Source organism: Marmota marmota, unplaced genomic scaffold (assembly GCF_001458135.2).
Source record: "Marmota marmota marmota unplaced genomic scaffold, marMar, whole genome shotgun sequence".
Classification (NCBI taxonomy): domain Eukaryota; kingdom Metazoa; phylum Chordata; class Mammalia; order Rodentia; family Sciuridae; genus Marmota; species Marmota marmota.
The window spans coordinates 4,377,277-4,404,555 of record NW_025999898.1 but is presented as its reverse complement, the minus strand read 5'-3'; the positions used below and the strand labels follow the sequence as shown (position 1 = coordinate 4,404,555).

The following is a 27,279-nucleotide window of genomic DNA, read 5'->3' as shown; positions in this document are numbered from 1 at the left end:
AGGAGGGTAGGGCACGCACACACACACACACACACACGTGTGTGTGTGTGTATGTAATATTTTATTTAGAGACAGGATCTCTCTAATTTACTTAGGACCTCTGTAAGTTGCTGAGGCTGGCTTGAACTCATGATCCTCCTGCCTCAGCCTCCTGAGCCTCTGGGATTACAGGTGTGTGCCAACACACCTGGCTAAGTGTTTACATTGTTTTTTTTTTTTTTTAATTGGAGAAGGCTTTCTGAGTGAATATTGTAGTTTTTATTTTATATATTACTGTAGAAGTATTATAACATCAACAAAAGGGAAATCAGAGGGCAGCTTTGTGGGGGATTTGGCCTTACTTCCTCATCTATCTATGTCACTGTGAGAGGCACTGTTATATCAGATTGCATAGCAATAGTGAGTCTTTCCTGTGACTGAAGTGCAGAGCATTGACTGAGAATCTTTGGATCCAGAGAAGTGATCAAGGACTCCAGAGTCCTGTTTCTTATCTGACTCAGTAGTAGCACAGGAGCAACCAGGGAGGGCTCTCTGGCTCCTGCTGGTACCAGCATACTTTATAGCTGCCGATACTACTTCTCTGGGTGCAAGTAAGACTGACTGATGATCCATGAGAGGCTGAAATGGAGGGCAGCTGAGTCAGCACAGCATGGTAGAGGGAACTGCAAACAGAGATTTCTGCATTATGGCACATGGACCAGGGCAAAATTTCCCACGAATCAGAGCCAGAAGAGAGAGAGAGAGAGAGAGAGAGAGAGAGAGAGAGAGAGAGAGAGGGTTTTAAAGCTGCCTGACATCATTGAGGCCTCAACCTACCTGAAGAGTGAGAGAGGAGCAGGAGAAGGAGAAGAGTCCAGGCCATGGTGGAAAGAGAACCTAGGGCCCCACCATGGGGCTGGATCACCTTATGCCTCCTTTTCTTTCCCACTCTCTGTCAGTATAGGGGTTATTCATGCAAATATGCTTCCTTCATGATTTCCCCAGCCTCTCCTTGGGCCCTGGTGCTAGAGCTCAATTCATACTATATAGACTGAGAAGACGAGGGCTTGTTTTATTTCTTTATGGAATCCTGGGAGGAAACATCTTCTGAGATGAGACAAAAGTCCTTGCTTCAAGACTCAGGCCAGAAATAATGCAGTTGGTGAGTCCTTATCAGTGAGCACAGGGCCCAGCCCAAGGCTAGGGCTCCTTTGAGTAGTGGTCCCAACTCAGCAGCTATGTGGGGACTACAGGACTCTTCCACAGTGCCCCTTCCTGGTCAGACAAAAGAACCCAGCTTTTTTTGTGGCTCAACTCAACAGGTCTCTCTAGATTTTTACATGAATAGTCTAATTTCAAGTCACTGAGATTCTGATATACTGTAAGATTGCTATAGATTCTCACTCCTGAGAGTCCCTGTCTATGGGTGGTACAAACAGATATATACTGACAATCTTGCTGAGCATTGTGGTGCCAAACTTTGATCCCTAGCAGGAAACCAGCAAGTTTGAGGCCAGCTTTAGCAACTAGAGAGAAATAAAATATCAAAATATCAAAGTATCAAAGTAAAACAAAGAAGCAAAATGTAGCTCAGTGATAGAGTGAGCCTGGTTTCAATATCCAGTACCAATAAATAAATAAATAAGTAAATACTTAAAAACTTAAAAATTTAGCACACCTGAAGACAATGCTATAGAGTCATATCTCTTCTTCGATATATGATTTAGAACATATCTGCATTGCTAGCATTATATCTGTTTTGAATTAACCTGTGTATTCTTATTCTCATATAAATTGTGTTTGGTCTTCCATACTTAAGCTAATTAGTTGTTTAATATTTGATGAAGTGAAGGAAGCACAATAGAATCAAATGTTTGTAGTTGCTGGAATCCTTGTGTAAAAATGAAGTCCAGATTGGTACATATGTGCTTTAACAATCATTTATTGCCTCTGTCAATCTCTTCACCCAGTGTAGAAGTATCTCTTCTGTGGATCCCAAGTTGATAAACTCTTCCTTCTTCTTTCACATTTTTTTTTTCCACTAGAGATGTGGGATTATGGGTTGAAGGACTGAAATTTAGAATTGTTTTGGCTACACAGTATATTTTGAACTCTTGCTTTAACATTCTATTGATGAATAAGTAGCTCTTAGTTAATTTAAATGTTCATTCATTCACCCTGCTCTACAGTGGATTTGCTTATGGTAGTCCTCTGTGCTCAGAGTTTGCCACACCATCCACCTAATATTGTGGCTTTTTTTTTTCTCAGTAGCTGAAGGCCCATCATATCTACTTTTCTCTGTATGAATCCATAGGATTCAGTCCATCCTACTTGTCACCTTCTCCATGTCTAAAGTTCATGGTCTTCTCCTGTTTTATAGACCCAAAGTTCAAGTTTATAATTTAATATCTTCTCTTGAATCAAGTCAGAATGCCAAATTCAAAATATCCTAGTTGTAACAATCATGAACTTTGCCTCAGATCTACTTTTCATTATGGGATTCCAATGCAGGTGGATATTCATTATACAAACAGATTGAACATGTGCTTTGAGCTAGGTTGCATTCTGGACTCTGTATATACATCAGTGAAAATTCAGGGGGAAACCCCCTGTCCTAAGGAGCTCAGTTCCTTATGCGAAAACTCTCAGTGAACAGAGACACACAGAAATATCCATTGGTGATACCACCCTGACCATACTCACCCTGGATATCTGAATCCCACTCCTGACTGCTGAGAGCTACTCCCTACCTACTTCCTGTGCCTGAACCTGGTGCCTGTTGCAACTTGCATGGCCAAACCCAAGAAAATGGTGAGAGGGGATGGGGGATTAAAGAAAGCACACATACAGATATAGAGAAAACGCTGGGATTAGGTGGAACGCTGAACTCTGATGGAGAAACAGTGACACAGAGCTGGTCTACAGGTTTATTATATAGGGTCCCATAATCAGGAAGCTAGACTACAGAGGCATTGTTCTTGGTGCATTATAAAGTCACAGGGCTAGAAACATTCTTGTAGCTGTTTCACTGTTGCAATGCCTGAGGCTTTCTGTGGCACCCAGGAAGCCCATTGTTCAGTTTTTACTAAGCAGGCAGGCTTGAAATTTACAGCACTGACAAAACATTATCGTTATTTTGCTATTCTAAGAATCCTTTACCTGCTGGGAGCTGGCATCTGAGATCTAGGCCAAGATTGACTTAGGCTCTGTGCAAAGCACAGCTTGACATAGCTTCTGTGCTTTGTGCTGAACCTGACACAGCTTCTTTGCTTTACACAGAACCTGACACAGCTTCCATGCTTTGCACAGAGTCTTTTATGGTCAGGGCATCACCACAGCAAATTGGGCTATTTTGACCCATACTTTTTGTGCAGGAAGTTCCTAGCACTTGCTAGTGCACTATAGCCATGAGACAATCAAGGACTCCCATCACAATTTACCTGGGCCATGTGGAATCCTCTGGTGAATCTTGTGACCATTTTTTGTTGTTGTTCAATAAATATAAAATCATTGATTTTATTAATATTAAAGCATAACATGAAGTATAATAAAGTTATTACATACAATGTTAACATCTAAATACAATGGAAACTATTACAAAATATCATTAAATATATCACAAAGGCAAAAGCTAGGTAAGATTTGGCTCAACATGAGGAGTGTGCTTGTCTGTTCAGCAGTTCCTTCCAGTCTGGAGCACAGGAAGATATGATACCCACATATCTGCTGTGCCGTTCAGCCTGTTTCTTCCCTTTAATTTTAACTGGGTTAAGATGGAAAAGCCCAGCTCACAAAAACTAGTTGTTGTGAATGGTAGTAATAGCAGGATATTCTTTCTACTTAGCAAAGTAAAGTCTTTCTTTATTTTAATCCAAAATGCTGACAAACTTAGGGTCTCATAATCTTTCTTCAATGTATATGAAGAACTAAGCTTTAATAATTCATTCTCTTCTTCAGGTACTAAGTTTAACTCAACTATTGATTCAGGTTTTTTGTTTTTTGTTTTTTCTTGCTGATGCACTATAGATTGAACTCAGGGGCATTGGACCACTGAGCCACATCCTCAGCCCTATTTTATATTTTATTTAGAGACAGGGTCTCAAGGAGTTGCTTAGTGCCTCAGTTTGCTGAGGCTGGCTTTGAACTTGAGATCCTCCTGCCTTAGCCTCCAGAACTGCTGGGATTACAGGCATGTACCACTGCACCTGGCTGATTCAGGGTTTTGAAAAGCAAGTGGATCTTTTAGCCAACTATTTTCCCTTAATGTTTCTCTTCTGGAAAAAAATGGTTAAAAGATAGAGAAGTGAGATGCAACAATACTTCTAATTTCATTTCCTTCAAATTGTTTTCATTAATAATATTCTCTTCAATATGTTATAAAAACCTAGGGAACAGGTAGTAGCTAGGACAATTACTTTTAAGTCTTGCTTGCCGTAACAATGTCTTTCAGAATGCTTGGATATGCTCAACATGTAGGAAAATATCATTGTTTTCTCCTTGTAGTTTTAAACTCAGTTCATTAAAGATGCCAAAAACATCAGTTGAATATGACAATTTCATTACCCAAATATCTTCTTCAAACATATTTTCTAAATGAGATTTTTTTTTTCAGTGAGAAAACTATGAATCTAATTTCCAAGTTCATATACCCTGGCTAGTATTTTTCTTGAGACAACCAATGAACTTTTGTATGATACACTAAATGGGTGTGATTCATTCCAATTTTTGAACAAAATGTTTCAAGAAGTTGTCTATTCAGTGAGCTTTCTTTAATAAGATTTACAAACTTATTGCTTTTCTAATACTTCCATGAGATTCTGTGGAATTTCTCTGGATGCTAAAGCTTCATGATGTATAAAGGAATGATTCCACACAGCACCATTATTAGTAACTTCCAGCAACTTTTAAATTACTCTGCTGTGTTTTCCAGTTATGCTTACTGTTCTATTACTTGTAATTCCTTTACAGTTCTTACAGTTTAATTTATCTTGACCAACAATGCACTTTTCCAATTCTCTAAAAATATCTAATTCACTTAAATGAGAGGTTAAATTTTAAAAAGCACACACACACACACACACAGATACACAATTCCATAAAATCATCCTGCCTTGCATACCTGACATAAACTAACAGTGCTGTGCAGCTTCCAATCAGTGCTTTCATCCAGCTGGATTGCAAAATCTATATCAGATCACAACTGAGTAAGAAGTGTTAAGTCTAAATGTTCTGCAATAGTACAAATTCAGTATAGTATAGTTTTTACTTTATCAGTTGACTTATCATCAAATATTGTACTCACCATAGCCAAACACTCTGGAAGTATAATTTTTTCAGCAGCTGTGCGAACCATTTTCTCTTTTGCTGCACGATATGCAACTAAATATGATGAGACTAAGTTTTTCTCACAGCAGTAGGACAATTAAGAAATTACATTGATAACTTTATGTCTTTTTTCTTTGAAAATATTCAAGAGGTTTATCAATAAGTTCAGTATGCTGAGTTTCAAAGTGTCTTTTTAATTTTGAAGTTTTAAGTTAGGCTAGGGTTGTGGCTCAGTGGTAGAGCGTTTGCCTACGGGGCAAGGCCCTGGGTTCGATCCTCAGCACCACATAAAAATAAATAAATTATTTAAAGATATTGTATCCAACTACAACTAAAAAATAAGTATTAAAAAAGGTTGCAAACTTTCATTTGTAAGAATATTATTACAAATAACACACTGTGGCCTGTCAGTTTAAACAACTTTTCACATTTGATAAAACCATATTTTAACTAATCTTCACGAACATGCCTTGTACTTTTTTTTTTGAAATATGCCTCTAATGAAGTTGAATTTGGAAGATTGTAGTCAATATTTTTTGCTCAATGTTGTCAATGTTCACACTTTGAGATCCAGAACATATTTCTTTATATTTCATTCCATTATTTATCTTTCTTTTAATAAAGAAAGGATCCATTTTAACAGTAATTTATTCTAGTTTGATTAAAATGTTATAATTGCTAGTAACTCAAAAACAAAACAAAACAAAGCGAAAAAAAAAAAAGGAAAAAAAATACATAGCTTAGACAGCACTCTTCCAAAAAATGTACTCAAAATTTGCAAATGATTCTCAGATTTCACATCTAGTTGCAAGTCATGGTAATATAAAGGAAGACTGCACATTAACCTTGCCATCATGGACACCAAGTGACACCCATATGAAAGGATTGAAAGCCATTCCTTCGTGAATATACACTCTAGTCATCATATCACTTCTATCAAGTACCTTTCTCATATATTGAAATGGACTTCAGTATTCCTAGAGATGTGCATAATTTAGGCAAAGGGCTACACAAAGCATTCTGGTACTTTATATTTTATTTTCTTTTAAAAACATTAAGTTACAGAATTGATTTCTGACTCATTAACAGGTAACACACATACTTTGAAAAACATTGATAAAAAGACATTTTGTGACTTTTATGTTAGTGGTTTGAGTATCTGCTTGATAACAAAAGAAACTACCTGATCTTCTGGATGTTGTTGACTTGTACAGGAGCTTCTTGAAGTGGTAGGAACATGTCTTATATTTTTCACTCCTGATACTTTTGATAGGAAGAGTTTTTGAGAATGCCAGTTACCATTAGATCTAGTGAGGATCCAATGAGGTTTCCATGGCTATCTCAACTATCAGGTTGGAGTTGATGATAACGTTTCATGGATCTTGCCTGGAATGCATTCTTGACCTCCAGCCACCAGACCCAGCTTGGCTCAGCACTGCTGGTTTCATGTTTTGCCTAAACAGTGGCAGCTTAGTGGGTCTCCTATTCACTCCGCTATGCCACTTTCCTCTAGTGACCATTTTTTTTCTAGCACATATTTATTTAATTTTTAAAAATTTATTCTTATATGTTATACACAACAGCAGAATGTATTTCAATTCATATTATACCACATATACAGCACAATTTTTCTTTCTTTTCTTTTCTTTTTTTTTTTTTTTTTTTTTTGAGTTCCTTTCCCTCCCCACCCTGCTTTATTGTTCTCTGGTTCTTTTAGACAGAAAAATTCTTTGGCATATGTTTTTAATTTTTTTTCCCTTCCAAATTGCCCTACATTAGAATAAGACTTTTCCTAGACCTATTTTTTTCTTTAATTTTTTTAGTATTCTAATTTGTTATATATGACAGCAGAATGCATTACAATTGATATTACACACATAGAGCACAATTTTTTATATCCCTGGTTGTATACAAAGTATATTAACACCATTCGTATCTTCATACATGTATATAGGGTAATGATGTCCATCTCATTCCACCATCTTTTCTACTCCCATGCCCCCTCCCTTCCCCTCCCTGCCCTTTGCCCTATCTAGAGTTCATCTAATCCTCCCATGCTCCCCATCCCAACCCCACTATGAATCAGCTTCCTTATATCAGAGAAAATATTTGGCATTTGGTTTTTTGGAATTGGCTTACTTCACTTAGCATTATATTCTTCAACTCCATCAATTCACCTGCAAATGCCATGATTTATTCTCTTTTATTTCTGAAGAATATTCTATTGTACATATATATCACATTTTTTTATCCATTCATCTACTGAAGGGCATCTAGGTTGGTTCCACAGGTTAGCTATTGTGAATTGTGTTCCTATAAACATTGATGTGGCTGTGCCCCTGGAGTATGCTGTTTTTAAGTCCTTTGGGTATAGACTGAGGAATGGGATAGCTGAGTCAAATGGTGGTTACATTCTCAGTTTTCCAAGGAATCTCCATATTGCTTTCCATATTGGTTGCAACAATTTGCAGTCTGACCAGCAATGTATGAGTGTACCTTTTTCCCCACATCCTCACCAACACTTATTGTTGTTTGTATTCTTAATAGCTGAGAGTGGTTTTGATTTGCGTTTCTCTAATTTCTACAGATGTTGGACATTTTTTCATATACTTGTTGATTGATTGTATATCATCTTCTGAGAAATGTCTGTTCAGTTCCCTGGCCAATTTATTGATTAGGTTATTTGTTTTTTTGGTTAGCTTTTTGAGTTTTTTATATACCCTAGAGATTAGTGCTTTATCTGATGTGTGAGGGGTAAAAATTTGCTTCCAAGATGTAGGCTTTCTATTCACCTCAATGATTGTTTCTTTTTCTGAGAAGAAACTTTTTAGTTTGAATCCATCCCATTTTGGGATTCTTGATTTTAATTCTTGCACTATAGGACTCTGATTAAGGAAGTTGGGGCCTAATCTGACATGATGGAGATTTGGTCCTACATTTTCTTCTATTAGGTGCAGAGTCTCTGGTTTAATTCCTAAGTCTTTGATTCACTTTGAGTTTTGTGCATGTTGCATATGGATTTTCAGTTTTCCCAGCACCATTTGTTGAAGAGGCTATCTTTTCTCCAGTATATGTTTTTGGTGTCTTCGTCTATATAAGATAACTGTAATTATGAGGGTTAGTCTCTGTGTCCTCTATTCTGTAGCATTGGTCTACCAGTCTATTTTGGTGACAGTACCATGCTGTTTTGTTAATATTGCTCTGTAGTATGGTTTAAGGCTGGTGTAGTGGTGCCACCTGCTTCACTCTTCTTGCTAAGGATTGCTTTAGGTATTCTGAGTCTCTTATTTTTCCCGATGAATTTCTTGCCTGCTTTTTCTATTTCTGTGAGGAATGTCATTGGAATTTTGATTGGAAGTGCATTAAATCTGTGTAGTCATAACCATTTTTAACTCACCTATTTCATTTGTGTCACAGTGTGATATTTTAATTTCTTGTGTCTGTGAACAGCATAGTATTCCTTCACAAGGCCTCAGGAGCAGAGTGAATTCAGTCATCTCCATTCCCTGTGTGAAACTATTGTTTATTCTCTGAGTCCTCTATGCATGTGGGTGAGGTCTAAATGGATCTTTAGTGCACATATGATCCTGTGTGTTAGTGTTAATGAGTTGGGTCTCCAGGGGAATATTCAGAGTTATGCTTTGTGTCAGCAGATCATGGATGTTGAATTTGGATGAAGGTAACAGAAGAACTCAAGATTGCATGACCTAGGGATCTTGGGTCAGGTCATGGAAAATTCAATTTTAAAAACCCCACATTGTTTCTAAGAGTTTTCTTCCCTTACTGGCCCCCTTAGTGCCCATGAAGACCCAGGTCTCAGGCAATCTTTAAGATACCTCATCCTGTAGTCACATCTATCTCAATTTTTGCTTCTTAGTCTACCTCAGGTGAGGTAGAGCTCTTTGATGACTGTCGCCAACTCCAGGTGGCACTTGTGCCTTTCCCTCTCCACTTCACTCAGGGCCAACAATTGTCTCAAGAAATTAAACTGTGACTAAAGGATATGGGAATAAGTCCAAGGACATTTTCCCTAAGCTTTTGTCATCTAAAATCCCAGGCTTCAGCTAAGCAAAGGAACACAAAAGGAACTCAGACTAGATTGGCACCAGGACCCCTCCCACCACACTAATGGGTCACCTAACCCCAATACAATAAGTCCCTCTTCACATTACTACCCCACCCTAATGAATCAGCAAATCATCGCGACTCCAATATAATGAGCCCCAGGAATTGCCTTCCTGTTCCACCCTAAATAATCCTTATAAAACCCAGACCCTTCCTTGAGCCCTCTGCCATTTTCTGCCCCCCAAAATGAGCCATATCAGGGTTCCACCAATTGACTCCACTGCTAAATACTGAATACATAAAAGCCTGCTGATCTGAGGTGTGCTTCCTTCCCATCTCCCACCTTCAACATGTGTGCATCATTTGTCCTAACAGTGACCACTGTGGGGATCATTTGTGTGTGTGTGTGTGTGCGCGCGCAAGCGCACACATGTGTCTGTAGATTGTACATTTAAGTATGTGTTATGGTTTGCAGGTGAGGTGTCCCACAGAATCTCATATGTGTGTGACAATGCAAGAATGTTTACAGCTTAAATGATCAGATCATGACATCTGTAAACTAATCAGTGGAACAATCTTCTTGAATGGATGAACTATGTGGTAACCAGGTAGACTGTGGTTGGAGGATGTCAGTCACTGGATATATGCCTTTGGGGTTTATATTTTGTTCCTGGCACATGGCTCTTTCTGTCTCTGCTTCCTGGCTGTCATGAACTGAGCAACTGTCCTCTGCCATACCCTTGTGCCATGATGTTCTGCCTTACCTCAGGCTCAGAGCAATGCAGTCAGCCAACCATAGGCTGAAACTCTGAAACCATGATCTAAAATAAACTTTGCCTCTAAGCAAACTAAAATAGTGTGTATTTATGTGTGTACCTGTTTTATATTTAAGTGTGTATGTGTGTGCCTGCATATGTGTAAATGTGCATCTGAGTGTGTTTATTCATACATGTATTTTTTCTGTGTATATAGGTATGTGTATGCATTGGTGTGTCTGTGTATATATACATGTGCTTTCCTTCTCTGAGGACATGTAATCTCAATCTGCCTGTTGGCCGATATTCAATATTTGAAAACAGTCATTACCTATGTTTGGTCCTGTCTTCAGTTTCTCACATTCTGAGGGCTAGAACTTGTTGCCAATCAGTGTATCATAATTGGATTATATATATAAATTGACACAATCTTGGCATAATTGATGTCAATTAACATACTCTTTATTTAGAATTTGCTGAGTTTTATCTACAATGCTTTGCATGAACTATGTAAATATAAACTCTGAATAACATCTTTTAGTGTTTTGTAGATGTAATAGATTTTCTTATCATCACATTCGAAAAGATTTTCGTCATCATTTTCCATAAACATTTTTATGTCCCCTCTCCATAGGCTACTTTCTATAACTTTCATAATGTGTGTGTTGGTTCCCTTGATTGTGTCACACAGGTCACTCAGGATTGGCATCTTTTTCATATCTATTTTTATTCTTGGACAAGAAATATAATACAGTCTGTCTTTATTTGGGGGTTCTTTCTTCTCTTTTATTCTCTTTGGTGAGACATTCTTCCTATAATTTTTATTAAAATAATTTACAAACTTTTCTTTATTTCTTTTACAATATTTGAAATAACAGGCAATTAAAGTATTTGTCTAATAATCCCAAGGTCTATACTTCTTTAGGGATAGTTTCTATGAGTCATATTTGCATTGTTTTTTATTTTTTATTTATTTTTTATTTTTCCCTATGTATGGACAGTATTTTCCTGATTCTTTACTGACTCATAATCTCCTTTTGAAAAATGGAAATTTTAATGTGATAAATCTTGAAAGCCGATTCCTTCCATTAATGTTTGTTGTTTTTATTTTTGTCACTGTTGCTTTTGTTGTAGTTATTATTGTGGGTTTTTTTTTTTTTTGGTAATTTTTTTAGTTGTCAATGGACCTTTATTTTATTTATATGGGGTGCTTTGTATTGAACCCAGTACTTCACACATATTAGGTAAGCACTCTACCACTGAGCCCCACCCCAGCCCCATAGAAATTATTGTTGATGATTTATTGTTTTGTGTTTTTTATGGACTATTTCTCTTTTTTTTTTTAAACTGAAGATCCATTTTTATTGTAGCTTTATTCACAGTATCTAATAAAAGAAAAAAAAAATGAACTGCCAGCCAGGCAGGAAGGGAAATGCCTGTAATCCCAGAAACTTGGGAGTCTGAGGCAGGAGGATGGAATCTTCAAACCAGCCTCAGCAATAGAAGGCACTAAGCAACTCTTTCTAAACAAAATATAAAATAAGGCTGGGGATGTGGCTAAGTGGTGGAGTGTCCCTGAGCTGGATTCCTGGTGTGCACCCCCAAAATGAACTTCCTTTTAGATGAAAGTTATATCAGAAGATTCCTTCCATCTTCACAATATCCAACTACTCCCCTTAGATGCTACACACCTATAGTTCAACCTGATGTTTAGGAGGCAAGACTCAGATACTGATATTTTCTAAATAGGCCAAGAGACATTGATATCTGTGGGCACCTTATTTAAGACTGTTCTAAAACTAAGGACTGGACAAATATGGGAGGTTGGAAAGAGAACTCAACACAGAGTAAATTCTTCAAAGAGGAATCTTAACTCAGACACTGTGATATCTGAAAACAAATTTGGAGATAAAGTAAGATTCTCTGCTTCACTAATTTCTGGGTTATTGATTCAATCCAAACAAATATTGAAAAAGTATTAAGTCTACTGGTTAATATCTATGTAAAACAGGTTATTAAAAATGTACCAGGTTAGGGCTGTGGTTTTGGCTCAGTGGCAGAGCGCTTGCCTAGCATGTGTGAGCAACTAGGTTTGATCCTCAGCACCAGGTATCAATAAATAAAATAAAAGTCCAACTAAAAAAAAAAATTAAAAAGTACCACGTTATTCACATGGCTTTTGGTGTTCAGATGCACTATGTACTGTAGCTCTTGAGATTAAACTTCCCTGTAGTTTAAACCAAGTCCAATCCCACCTTTATTTTCCTCCACAGCAGGACAAAGATTTTTCTGGAATGTTTGGAATGCTTCTACAGGTCATTTTAATAAAGTGGTTTTACATATAGGGGGAAAAACTCAATTAAGGACCAATTAAATTAAAAAAAAATCTTTAATTGAGACTGTGAGGATGTCCTTAGGCCTGAGCCTAAGCAACTCCATTTTAAAAACTCCAGTTTTAAACCTGCAGTCTCATCAGGCACACCCACAGAGCTCTCCAGTTTGGTCTCTGGTTTGACAAGTTACTTCCCCTTACCCTGATAAACAGAGTAAAATATCTGGCAGGCTGTACTTGCCTGATAAGAGGGAAAGACAAGAAGATCAGGGTGGAGAATACCAGACAAGATGTTTCTGACCCCAGGGTAAATGATGTCTTGGAGAAATCTTCTGGTAGCTGATAAAGATTGAAAAGAGGGTGGGGGGTCAAAAGCCTCAAAATTTATTATAAATAATAGAGCTAATGAGCAGGGATTTAGCCAGCTGAAACAGGAATGCACTTGACCTGGAGAGGCTGATGAGAACCTGACAATCCTTGTCATTTTTCTCCTGATCCTCTGCATGATCCTCATGGCTCTCAAACTCTACTGCCTTCTCTGGACATTAGTGAGAGCCACAACTTTTCCATAGGCCCTCTTCTCAACTGGTTGTCCACTCCAAGCCAGGAAAAGTCTGCCTTTGTTTCAGATCTGATCACCAGGGTCTGAGTGAGTGTGCATCTGCTGGACTTAAAGCCTAAGGCTTGAGACTTTTGATCTCTGACATTTGAACTTAGCATAAAGAGGGAATATCTATCACTAGCCTGTCATGATTAAGTGTGTTTTGTAATGTTTTGAATTAATCTAGACTTGTTTGCAGTAAATTAATTAATTTAGAATTGTTAATTAATTCTAATTAATCTAGATTTTTTTCTGTGAATGGATTATGTCTACTGCAGTGCCTAGAATTAAGGGTTGTTGTTTTCTTAATTAAGAACCTATAGAGAGGAGGGCGGGTAAAACTGGAACAGAAGTTCACTCCCTTCACTCTCTCCTGGAGTTCATCCATTGTCCTTGGTTGGTGAGCCTTCTGGGTCGTGCAGTGTGGCAGAGCCTGCAGAAAATGGAGCCTGGATCTGCGAGTTTCTGGGAACCTTCAGGGACACTTCAAATCTACAGAGTAGAAACTATCCTGCCTCAGATCCACACGGCCAGACACCATGCCTGAACAGCAACTGCTAGAGCCAACCGAGTGGAGCTACTGTGACTACTTCTGGGCTGATAAGAAGGATCCCCAAGGCAATGGCACGGTGGCTGGGTTCGAACTGTTGCTCCAAAAGCAACATTTTCTGGCTTTCAGGATGCTTAGTGTTCCCCTTTAGTGTTCTTTCAGCTCCTGGGTACCACAGAATCCTGGGGCTCCTGAGGTAGGACTTGAAGCATTGAAATGGATTCAAAGAATCGGACTATTTCTTTACCTTTGAATTTTCTGCATTTTTAGTGGCTGACATCTGTGTTCAATTATACTAGCAGCTATCTAAATATTAGATGGACATTTCCTTAAAAGCCTGGAAGGAATAAATTACTCAGTCTTCGCCAAAGGCTCTCTGTGTTTATTGGGGCACAACTTCAACACTCCATCAGTTTGTAGCTCTGCCTTGGCCTTCACTTCATTCTTGCACAGACATTAATTTCAGGTAGATAGGGGACTTTTTAAGACCTTCTTGCTTCCTGCCTGAGCACACACATAGCCCTGAGCATGCAAGTAGTATTCCAGATGTGCAAGAGTATGTCAGAGGTCATTAACAGCACCTATGGACTTCCACACTTTAGTTTTTCTTTTCATATATTTTGGAAAGACACTTATTTACTTCATTTTTATGTTGGCTCTATCATTTGCAAAGTTAATGGATCCCTGTGATGATTTTGACCAATGTAGTGAGGACAGAGCTGTTGAAATCAAACAAGCTCTGAGCCAACTAAGTCAGACTATAGCTAATAATGACTATTTTCCAAGAGCTGCCAGTCTTGTTTAAGGAGTAGGCATACATTTGTCATTGTTGTTCTTATTATTTTCAGCTAGTTTATTCCATCTCCAGGTTTGTAACTATATTTTTTCATGCATAAGCCAGTGCAATAAATTATTCCTGTCCCTTTCCTAATTCACAAAATTATTCCTACCAAATAATTTTTAGCATGGCACATTTCCCTCCAGCATACATTTATAGGCCTTTTCATGAATTTCCTACAATTTAATTATTTTTAAACAACACCATTCCATTAATTATATGAAGCATTCCCAGTTGAAGAACACTTATCTCTAAGACTGAAGCTGACTGGCACTATATCATAAGTCAGATTTCATTAGGACTTCAAGATGAAATGATTTTAATATGTATTCTGAAATTTATTACAGCCTTTCTTCTTAATATCTGCCCAGTCATACTCCAGCTTTAAATATATGGCCTTCAAGTGTAAATCTAAAGCAATAAAAGCATACTGAATATTCTCTCACACAAAATAGCTGAATAAAAAGCATGTGAAAACATCATATTTCGTACTCAAGATGTGAACGATAATTCTAATAATGCTGGATATTGGATATTAAACCTCTAATTAGGTTTCAAATGCTTGTAACAATGGCTTGAACATAACATTTCTCTATATTTGTTGAGATTTTAAACTGGAATAAAGCACATGGAGTATGCTGACTATTATAGGTAGATAATTTGTTTCTCTTTACATGGAGCTTTCCTGGTTTCAGCACAGAAAATCCCACCTAACAATCAACACTATAGTCATGAGGAGCTTAGTATAGGTTCGATATATTTTTAAATTTTGTGTCAATGATATAATAAAATTATTTTTGTTAAAATAAATTATAATTAACTAATGATATGAAGTTGTATTAGGATATATAATCATTGACTATATATCTTCAACAAAGGTTTTTTTTTTGTTGTTGTTGTTTTCTTTTTCCTGAAAGGTGAAAGGCTGGTTTAAAAATTCTTCAGTCACAAAGCAGACTTGTACCTGTCAATTAGAAACTGACAGACAGATACTAGATGTACTTGACAGATTAAACACTATACCCAGAAACAGTAGTTATTAAGCTTCTCAGTAATTTCTTGTGTGTGTGTGTGTGTTTTGCTAGTTTTGCTGAATCAATAGTTTGCACAATGCATGTGCTATATTCTGTAGGTCAAAAACAACCAAAAACTGTATAAGTTTGGCAGATGACCATTTTTCTAGTTAAGAGCAAGAGAAACCACAATTTCTGATAAAACAGAGGATTGGGATCACTCTATAAAATGCAAAATTGATGGTTCACAATCACAAATAGCCCAAACTCTTGCAGAATGGAAGGAAGAAGCATGAAACAGGGAAATAAATTAGTCAGTGCTAGTTAATTTAATAAAATTAAAAAAAAAAAAAACAAGCCAAAGTTGGTACAAATTGTCCTATTATTATTATCAATGTATTCAATATGATTTAGATTTCCCCATTCTGACACATATATTTACTAGTAAGTATATTAGATTAAGGTCAAATTTAATCTGGATATACATCTGTTATTAAAGTCTGAGGGAAGAATGATCATACTTAGTACTGAAAGGCAAAGAATAAGATGGGCCACAATGGGAATGATGTGTCTATTGTTCAAGGGATTTAACCAGAGATAGTTCAAATAAAAGGACTATTTGATGTCATGACTACTTGTTGACTTCCTCTCCATATGCATTCCCTGTGCCATTCTATGCCTAGGATGAAATAGAATCAATGCCATACAAGTGACCACAATATTTGGCATCATTGATATAATCTTCAAAGCACATTACTATCATTTTGAAAAAGGCCATTCCTGTAAGCAATAAATTGGATCCTGTATGATGTTATCTACTATCTGTTCCAGCTCTAACTGTTCAGTAACTTCCTGTAATCCACTTTTAAGATTTTTTCCCAGCTCTTTATTGGGTATTTCACATCTTAAATGACAGGAAAAAAGAGTTGAAGGATCTCAGAAAGTTAAGTTCTACTTTGGGCAAATTAGAGTTGGTCAGTATTATGATTAAATAGCCAAAGTCCTAACCACTGTGAAATGATTATCATTTAACCCCTTCATAGAGGACCACTCTCAAAGTCACAAGAAGTTCTGCAAAATACTGGGTCTGAATTCCTTCCTCTTCATTCTTTTTTTTTTTTAAACTGGATACCAGATGATGTTAGCAGCTTTACAAAGTCTTGGGCATGTCCTCCACCAAATTAAATTTAAAATTAAACTGTCAGACTAAAGTTCCTGGAGGGCATTCTCTTTGTTCACTCATAAATGTCAGTCTTAGCTCAATTATCTTTAACAAGATAATACACTGCAATAGCTGGTAGTGATAGTCAGCATTACTCTTGGAGTCTTCAATAGGCCTGGAAACTCAGTATCTTTGGCAACATAAGTATATTTTCAAATTCTTTTCTCATCTCTTCATCCAGCTTATGAGCCTAAACTTCATAAATTCTTTTACTGTGATCTACAGCTGCTGCTGGCATAGTGAGGGCACCAGGAAATCTAGATATCAAGCACCAAGATATTACATTTCATTGAACATTTGTTTCAAAAAAGATTTTATCCTTTATTTGTCCAATTGCCTCTGTGAACTCATGCTCTTCCTCCTCCTCCTCATCATAAAGGAAGCACCCAGTGACTGCAGCTGGTGACTCAGATTGTCCTGCAACCAGCACCTGGGAAAGGGAAGCCAGAGCTGTACCTCACACCATGCTGCACCATAGCTCTTCACCATAATTATGTGTCAGGGACTAGAAGGAAATTCTCCTTCAAAGAATAGCCTGACAGCCCCCTGGGAGACATCCTGCAGCTACCTATCTCCCTGGAACATCCTGCAGTTATCAGGATCATCAGACATCTTTATCAGGATCATCAGACATCTTGCAGCTGGCAGTTTTACCACCCACATCCAGCAATTGCTGATTAGAGAGCTTCCCCATCCCCAGCATATAAATACCCCTGTGTGAACAATAAAAGTTTGCAGCTTGATCAGAATTCCTGTCTTGCTGTCATCCTTCTGTGTCTCTTGTCCCTTCATTCCTGCCCATCTAGGTTCGCTGCCCACGTTGATGTGTCCTGCCGGTCGGGACAATTATGCTTCTTGATGAGAGCATATTGGTGGAAAATAGGGTTAGCTAGATGGAAATAATTGGAAAATTCATGCCTTCTACTATCAGTTACATATAATGTATTATCTTTTTCTAAAATAACTTCAAGTTTTAGAGTCAGGTGTAATGGATCTAGAACTGTACATAGGAAAGCAATGATGTTTGCCCAGAGAAACCCATTAGGGGCTCCTTTCTATGAATTTCAGAGTCACCTTCCTCGTGGAATTCAAACTCAGATAGTAGAGGTCATTATCGTGGGAAAAATCTAAGTAAAAAAAAAATCTGAAGACAGCCGACTGGAAATTTGAGCAGAAAGGTAATGAATATGGACTGACCAGCCTGAAAGGATAGACAGAGCTTCCAAGAATGAGCCATTTGGAGATCAGACTGATTTCTGGGGTCAGCCTAGATGCAGCCCCTTCTTGTCTCTCTTACAGGATGGAGAAGCTGTCCTTTGTGCTATCCATGGATAGAGGAATGACATATTGCACTAAGTCCAAGTGGATGCTAACATTTTCAGTCAAAGAAGCCACATCTGAGCCATGGAGAGGTGATGAGAAAAAGGGCTACATTTTGGTGTCATGAGTCTGTGGCCCTGGATGGAACAGAGAAGCCAGAAACAGAAGTGTCCAGGACAGTCTAAACCTAGAAGGAAGGAATTGTGTGTGTGTGTGTGTATGTATGTGTGTGTGTTTGTGTTTGGGTACCTGGGATTGAACTCAAGGCACTCAAACACTGAGCCATATCCCCAGACCTATTTTGTGTTTTATTTAGAGACAGGTTCTCACTGAGTTGCTTAGTGCCTTGCTTTTCCTGAGGCTGGCTTTGAACTCATGATCCTCCTCAGCCTCCAGAGCCGCTGGGATTACAAGCAAGAGCCACCATGCCTGGCCATGTGTATGTGTTTGATAGATAAAAACGGAGACAGGGAATGAATGAAAATGGCTATGTTCCATCAGTAAGTCATTTCTACCCTCTGAGGAAAAGTATGAGTCCTAGTGGCACCTGTCCTTCTCATAATGCTGTACACTCTGAGATCTGGCTCTCATTGCAAATCAGACTCAGTGATGATTCTTGGAAAGATCCTCTAGGCTTCTGGAACCTGCAGCTAAAGATGACCCAGTGTCTTGTAGCCTGCTTCCATTGGAGCAGGGTTTATTGTAAGTGTAGAAGAGAGTTTTATACCCTGATAGCCATGTGCTACAAATTCCCCTTGGAGAACACATCCTGTGGAGTGAGGGATGGCTGCCCTCATCCTAAGTGCAGTTGTGGGATATAGGCAGAAGACCCACAGGTGCATGGGCCTCAGGGCTTAGAAGCTCAGGACAGAGGTTCAACACACAACTCTTATATTCCTACCCCCCAATTCCACAACCATAACCTACCATGGTCTTGAAGTCCCCATGTGTCTTTGGGATTAGGAGAGATCCTTTACCTTTATTTTGCAAGATATTTAAAAAATGGACCTCAGAGACCTCAGCAAAAATGATTGTGGTGGCTGGGATTCTGTCTCAGGTGGTCTTAATTCTGGAACTGAAGGAAAATAATGGCCTAGATGAAAGATGCTTCCCACCTTCTTCTGTTGATTAGTTCTAGACTCACCTTGTGTAGGGCCTCATTGCACACAGAAAAAGAAAAAATGAGAAAAGTAAGAAAAAAGGGAAAAAGAAAAAGAAAAAAATCAACAGCCTCTACATGTAAATAGGTACTCAATATTTCAATGGAGATATCCCTTTTAGGAAATTATTTGATTATATTGTCATATTAAGAGACTGATAACAATAGAGGGAACAGAAATTCAAGGATGTAGTAAGCATAATAACAAGATTATGAAGGTTTCAATGGTGGCCTGAGTTCTGGTGACTCTCCTGTGTAGACAAGGACCTTGGAGAATGGAAACTGAAATAGAAACATTTCATGTGTCTCTAAAACCTAATGGGGAGATTGGTAAGGACCCGACACTGCCAGAGAGAGGCCTGATGGAAGAAAAAGCAGAAAAGAAATAGGCAGGGAGGGTCTGAGGGATGGCATCCATGAAAACCCATAAAGTTGTGTAAACTGGACATGTGGGCTGGTTCAGAGAGCAGAGAATGTATGACCAGGGTAAGGGTCACTATGTCAGGTTTGAATGTGACACCAGTAAGACAAGGTCATAGTTTATGTAAGATGCTGATGAAACTGCTTTGTGTATGAACATGTGTATACTCATCTGCATTTCTGATTGCTGATTGTATAGTATCCTTGTTTCTTTACTGCAGAAACTATGGGAATATTCCCTTAGGCTCTATTTTCTCATTCATCTGTGCCTTCCTGAGATGTCTGATTGTGTGTCCAATTGTATTATCTATGTTTTTCTGTCTCCTCTTCATGAACATATCCTGTTGCACAAGAGTCTACACTACATTCACCTCCACAGAAGCTTGACACTGAAAAGGCAAAGGATAAATATCTGGGCACCCATTGGTTTTTGTATCATTTCCTCATTATTTGAAACAACGTGAGAAATGCTTTCACTTCCATGAAGTGTAGCACAATAATAATCAGCCTCATCCTCTGGCTGCAGCTCAGAGATGAGCAAAATCCCTGCAATGGTTGAGGCATCTTTGGATCCAGAGAAGCGATTAGGGACCCCAGATCCCTTATCCTTAATTGAGTCTGAGTAGTAACCGAGAAGATAGTGGGGAGGGTTCTCAAGTTTCTGCTGATACCAGCTTATCAAATAGTTATCAACCCCGAAGCCACTGCTCAGGGAGCAGGTGAGTCTGGCAGATGCTCCAGGAGTTGCAGAGAGGGAGGGCTGCTGAGTCAGCAAAGGCTGGGAGAGAACCTGAAAAAAAAAAAAAATATATATATATATATATATATACATGGGTGCTGGGGCAGAGACCACCTTGAAGTTGTTGGGAGCCTGAAGTAAAAGGATGAAGCTCTAACAGAGAAGCTGATTGAAGACTATGATGCATGTCCCTACCTGAGCAGTGAAATAGCAGAAGCAGGAGGAGAGGAGTCCTGGCCATGATGGACACAGATCCCTAAACCTCAAAGTGGAGCTGGGGAGCCCCAGTTCTCCTTTTCTTTTTTGTCCTCTGGAGAGAAGGGGCTGTTCATGCAAATGTGTTTCCATCATGACTTCCCCAGCTCTCCTTGAGCCTTGGTGCTAGAGCTCAGCTCACACTGCAGACTCAGGAGGATGCCCCTTGGGGAACCCTGGGAGGAAGCACCTGCTGAAAAAATGCCAAAGCCCTTACTTAGAGGCTCTGCTAGAATTTCCATCTGTGAGCACAGCACGCTGCACTGAGACCAGGGCTCCTTTGGGTAAATAGTCCTCACTGAGCAGCTGTGTAGGGACTAGAGGGCAGTTCCACAGTGTCCCCTGCAGCTCCCTTTGGCCCAGAGATTTGAGAGCTCAGTTGGTTTCTTCAGTTCACCAGGTCACTGCCCTTATGCACACAAATATGGACTAAGTTGTGGATAATTTTCTACCAATTCGTTGAGTATAAATGCTGTATTTTGCCACTTCAAGAAGTTGTGCCTGTCTTTAGGAGGTGTAAACGTATAATTAAGTGACAATAGAAAGTGTAAGCAACTCATTGAAGATGTAAAAATGATACCCTTTTATTGAAATGTAATTTAGAATAAGCACACATACTTGTTGCTTCACCTATTCTGAATCAATAGTTGGATTCCGACTACTATAATATAACCTGAAATGTGCTTTGGCCTATATTTTAGCTAATAAAATAATTTTAATAATTTACAAACTGAAAGAAGTATAAGGGAATGAAAAGATTATAGCTGCTGGGTTCTTCCCATGCCAAACTGTACAGAATGAATTCCAGACCAGTGCATACCCTTTCTGCCAATTATTTTCTTCCTTTATGTACTTCAATCAGTGCAGATACAGCTCTTCTATTAACAACAAGCTCAAAATTCCTTCATTCTTTATGCACAAGTTCTCCCACCAGAATCATCTGTGGGATTCTGGGTTGAGTTCTTGAATGTTGTAGTTTTGGGGGGGTCACATGTTGGATTTTGGCCTTTGAATACGACATTTTGTAAATGAATACCTCACTGGCTCTTAGTTAATATAAATGTTGCTAGATATTTATAAAAATCACCCTGCTCTGCAATGCATTTGCTCATGGAGTTCATCTTCTGTGTTCAGAATTTTTACCACCATCCACCTGCTCCTGTGGTTTCTTTACTCAGGACTTGAGAATGATCATGTGCTTCTGTACTGTCTTCACAAAAACCAATCCATCCTACATCCTCACTCAAGTCCATGGTTCTCACCTTTTCCTTAGACCTAACGTCAAATTTCTCATTTGACATGCCTTCTTGAATCAATTTAGAACCTCAAATTTAAATGTCTAGAGATCAACCTCAATCATGATCTCTGCTTTAGTTCTATGTTTCTCTCTGGCTGTCCTTTTCTGGTTAATTCACAAGGTCAATCTGGACACTCATGTGGTTTTTCCATTTTGTCAGGCTGTGGTCTGGGCTCCATATGTACAGAAGTGTCAAAACAAAACAAAATTTCTGTTCTGAACGAACGCAGTTCCTAGTGGAGAAGATATTGTGAGCAGTGTGTCACAGTGAATTATTCTCATGTGGCTGACACACCCTGACCATGCTCACCCCGAGCATCTAGAGCTCACTTCTGACTGCTGAGGGCCCTTTGCCTCTCAGAGGACATTAGCACTGAACATTTCTACTGTAACCTCTCATCATTGTGTACCTCCCAGTGCCCTGATCACCTGAGTCTATGTAGAGTTCCTTGGTAATTTTTCTCCACCTCTTTTCTTCTTATATACACGGTATTCAGTGGGACATTTTACATTCATGCTATGAGAAAAGCATTTTCTGCCTAAATAAACTCCTGTAGATTCTTTTCTATATCAAGATAAAATAAATATATATTTTCATATTCAAAATCTCGGAGCTTCTTCCCAGCCATCCTATCCCGACTCCTCCTCCTATACCCTGAACACAACCACAAGTAGATTCTATTTGCAAAGAGGATTCTTATTTCTGGACTGTAGGGTCTCTTTGTTTCCGAGTCCTTCTGCTCCTTCTGCCCTACTCCACTATCTTCACTTATGACTAGGCTCCAGATCATCTACTAGAAAAATCCTTACCACCATGAATTGGATAAACATTTGCTTTCATGGTATAACATATAAGGAAATTTCGAAACCCCAAATTTTAACCACTTTTGCCAATATTTTCATAAGTAAAATTTAAACAGAGAAATTTATAGCAGAGGATAAGGATACAATTCCACCCATTCTTTTCATATTTGATTGGCTGTAAAAATTAAATCTTGATGTAACTATTGCATATTTTATCATCATTTTCTTTATTTAATATTCTAACTTTGAATGAGAAGAGTATCACTTTGATTATAATCATTTATCCAGAATCAACAATTAATACAGATTCTAATGCATTTAAATACAACATTGACTTTAATCATGAACAACTCTTGAGAAGTGTCTCACCAGAGATCCTGAAGGACTGTTTCATAAGGTAGTTTAACTTGAAAATTTTGTTAAGAAGTTATTTCTTCTTCAGGTAAGTGGTTTAAACATCACATTCAACCTCCCTGGGTTATACCAGATAATAAAGTTCATGATCTAAAATTGACTTTCCAGCTCAAAACTCTACATTTTTGCCATTATCCTGATAAAATTTTATTGCCTTATGGATTTCTATAAGTCCTGATTTTTGGGGTAAAACTAAGAGACAATGAAAACATTAAATTTAACATATGACTCTATGTCTGGGCACAAATTAACATATAAATATTCTCTAATACCTGGCCTCTTCTTATAGGGACAAAGAAGGCCAGATGTTAGAAAATTCTACCCTAAAAACAACACTAAGGGGCCTCTCCTTGCCATCTTTCCCATCTTCATTCCATCCTGGTGGAACTTCCCAGGCCTGGGACCATGACGGCAATTCAGAGCAAGAGTCATGTCCTGTCATGTGTAGCCAAATGTTCTTTAATTAGAGAGAGAGAGAGAGAGAGAGAGAGAGAGAGAGAGTGTGGTGTGTGCATGAAGAGTTAACATTGTGGAAGGAAAAGTCTAGCTTTTATCCTGGCCCCTGATGGGTAACCTCCTCATCTTAGGAATTTCCTCAGGGACCACAGCTGACTTTATACTTAGGAGCTAATTCATGTTCTGTCCCCAGATAGGTTAAGAAAGGAGAATGACCATATTAGAAAGACCAAGTAGATGACTACACATTTGGAGCTTTGAGTGTATTCTGTCAGAAGAATCTCCTCATCTTCATGGAGTTGAAGGGGCTGGATATTGAGTTTACTTCAACAGAATTATGTTGATGTGTTTAAGGCATAAAGACCCATCAACTACTCTGAATTCTCATTTGCTGAGTGATCATCTGTGCTGGGTAATCCTTTAAAAAAAATACTATCAGCAGAGTGAGGCATCTTCAGCAAAATGATGCTTCAAGTTTATAAACTCCCTGAAGTGTCCCTCTCTGTCTCTTTAACTGACTTGATATGACTTGCATTATTTATAAAAAGATTGTAATCTTCAAAAGAATAGAGCTTTCATTTTGTTCTATAACTAATTGTTATAAATCTTCAGACCTGAGATGTTCATGCAAAGTCAGTATTAACCTGTGAGATCTTCCCTTGATCCAGGTAGTTAGCAAAATAAACCCATCACAGTGATTATACCTGAACTGTATGAATAGCAATGGGGCAACTCCCAAAGCTGCCTCAAGCTACAGAGCACTCTCAGAATCCCCTTCCTGAGGGTTGCATCAGTTCTTTCTGTTTTTACCTCTGTCTCTATCTAACAAGAACAAATACCCTGAGAGATATGTTCACATGTAAGTGGTGGAAGGTGGCAAAGTGGGTGAAGCCCAGGTGGACCCTCTGTGCACATGCTACCCCATTTGTCGGGGTTAAGATCTGGAATTTCAAGGGAAATATTCTATCCAATCACTGTGTGGAATATTCACAATTGTTGAATGTGGATGAAAGTAACAAGAAGATGGTGACAAAAGGACCATATGATGTACACATCTGTAAACAGACTTTACAGATAAAATAAAATTACACCAGTAGACTCATGACTGGGAACAAATACACATCTGAATACAAACTCAATATTTCAAATACTGCTGAGATCATATTTGTATAAGGGGATATTTAATATGAAATAAATTTATAAAATATCTTGGAAGGTCGAAATTATTAATCAGGGTCAGGAGGCTTCTTCTGTTCTGTGAGTCAGGACACTGGGAAGTGAAGTATAACAGGGCCCATCAGCCTGGTGGTTTTTGTCTTACTTCCCCTCTGCCTGAGTCACTGTGCCATAGTCTGCCCCACAGTAGTAGACATTCTCATCCTCTTCCTGGATGTTCTGGATGGTCAGGTACCGATCCAGGCCAGAGCCTGAGCCTGAGAAGCGATCAGGAATCCCATCCCCCTTGGATCCCACGATGCCACTAGTGCCCCCTCGCATCACAAACCGGGGGCTCTTCCCTGGGCTTTGCTGGTACCAGGCCACCCAGTAACTACTGTAGCCACTGCTCAGGGTGCAGGTGAGTTTGGCTGTTTGTCCCAGGGAGGCAGATGCAGAGGGTGGCTGAGTCAGCACAAGTTGGGAGAGGGAACCTGTAAACACAGATACATCACCGTGGAATTCAGGGCCAGGGTGCATGTGTTTGGGGATTTGAGCCCATGAGGATAGACTCAGGATAGGGGTCTGCCATGGGGCACAGAGGTCTGTCCCTACCTGGGCAGTGAGCAAGCATGATAAGAAGGAGAAGCTTCCCGACCATGTTGAACTTTGTTTCCTGAGTTCCAGAGCTGTTGTGGGCTGTGCTCAGCCTTTCTTATCTCTCTCTACTGGACTTAAGGTGGAGCAGCTCATGCAAATGTGCCTCCACCCACTGCCCCTCACTGTCTGTACTTCTGGCTTGGAATGATGCAAGACAGAGTCTGGAGTATGAAGATACTTTTATTTGCCTGATGGGCAGAACCTGGGAAGAAGCAGGTGCTGGGGCTACCAGAAGAACACAGTTGCTTGAGCTCACATTAGTGACAGAAGGTTCACCTCCTCTGTCCACCCCTCTTCAGATATGAGTTCCTCTGGGGACATCTCCATATGTGAGCATATTTTATGCGCCCCCAGAAAGTGTTCCATGATGTCCCCTGAAGATTACATATAAAACTTTATTCTCCTTTAATTCCTGAGTCTCCGATTTTACCTTTTCATTTGAATCCTAGAAATATCGATGGAGATTTTTGTGTGTCAAGCACTGTGCCCAGATCAATATTACTATTGTATGCAGACTCTTTATGCTTTAGGGGCCTATTGTTTCCAAGGAAAACTCAACAGGAATCAATAAGCAAATATAAAAGTGCCATGAAACAGAAGAGTGGAGCTGGACATTCTTACTGCTTGGGGTTATAGAGGAAAATCTACTCAGAGGGATGTAATTAATCTTTTGTTCATATTCTATAATAATGTCCATTTTCCAGGGTGGAAGTTGGCTGAGCTTGGTAAGACACTTGCCCAAAGCCACATCATCACCCCAAGTTCCAGAGTTTAGATGACTCTGACCAAATGGATTATATTTACCCATAAATCTGGGCCATTTGGCTAAGGGAAAAATTGGTGGACATCTATAATTATGAATGATTGTAAATTAGAATGAACCAACACAAATTACTTATCTTACATTTGCAAAGGTCAGTGGATCTCATGGGTGACAAGGATCTCAGTGGACTAACCTCAGCATGTTGGCAAGGCTGTGCTATTTTCTGTAGTTATCAGGGGAGAAACAATCTTCTTGCTTTTTTCTCCTAGGGGTCACCTACATTCCTTGGCTGATGGCCACCTCCTCCATTTCAAAATCAGAGACAATGAACGGAGACCTTCTCATATACACCACTTTGACTTGTTCTTCTAATTTTCTTTTCCTCTTTTAAGGACTCTCATGATCCCATTGTCTTCAGGTAGATTATAGGATTATATCCTAATCTTAATGTGAGCTAAGTAATAACATTAATTCTGTGTATAACTTATTATTACTTTATCGTACATCCTAACATATTCATAGACTCCAGGGATTAGGCTGTGAACATCTTTGGGGTCCGTAATCTGCCAACCACATTGCACTTGGCAAGGGAACTTTTAACCATTTCTGCACACTTATTGAAAACATAATAAGACATCACCAAAAAAGGCACAAGCTGCCGCAGTCCGGCTGCAGCAAAATAACCAGGGGGTGACGAGGAACTTGTGTAGATCGATACAGCAGGAGTGGGAGCCGTTTATTGTAGGATCGGAGGGGTATATATACATTCCACACAGCTTATCTTCATTAACATAAACTAGATACAGCAGTCAACCAATAAGGAATCTCCACACTTAATGGCTCGCTGGCGCTACTTCACAAACCACTCTCTCTGGCAAAATGCCAGGTGCCATCTTGACTTGTTTACAGACTCTAACAACAAGCAATTGAAGTTTGGAGTTTGTTGTGCATTTTCATTATACATGTATGATTCTTTATAGCTCATTGGGTAATTAAAAATGATATATAGTTTATAGTATGATTTTATTATAATGTATATCAGAAAGCTTCTAATAATGTCCTGTAAACATACATCATAAATTTTGTTATTCTGCTTTTGTGAGTTTTTAGCACCAAATATAACACAGAGTGTAGGTTCTTTTTTTTTTTTTTTTTTT

General features: G+C 38.7%; 1 pseudogene and 1 gene segment (V, D, J or C); both read right to left on the bottom strand.

Moving 5' to 3' along the window:
• Positions 1-16,033: 16,033 nt before the first annotated feature.
• Positions 16,034-17,248, bottom strand: LOC107158472 (annotated as a pseudogene).
• Positions 17,249-24,846: 7,598 nt separating this feature from the next.
• Positions 24,847-25,429, bottom strand: LOC107158446. The segment is given in 2 exon segments: positions 24,847-25,193; positions 25,315-25,429. Coding segments are annotated over 2 exon segments (378 nt in total).
• Positions 25,430-27,279: the final 1,850 nt, after the last annotated feature.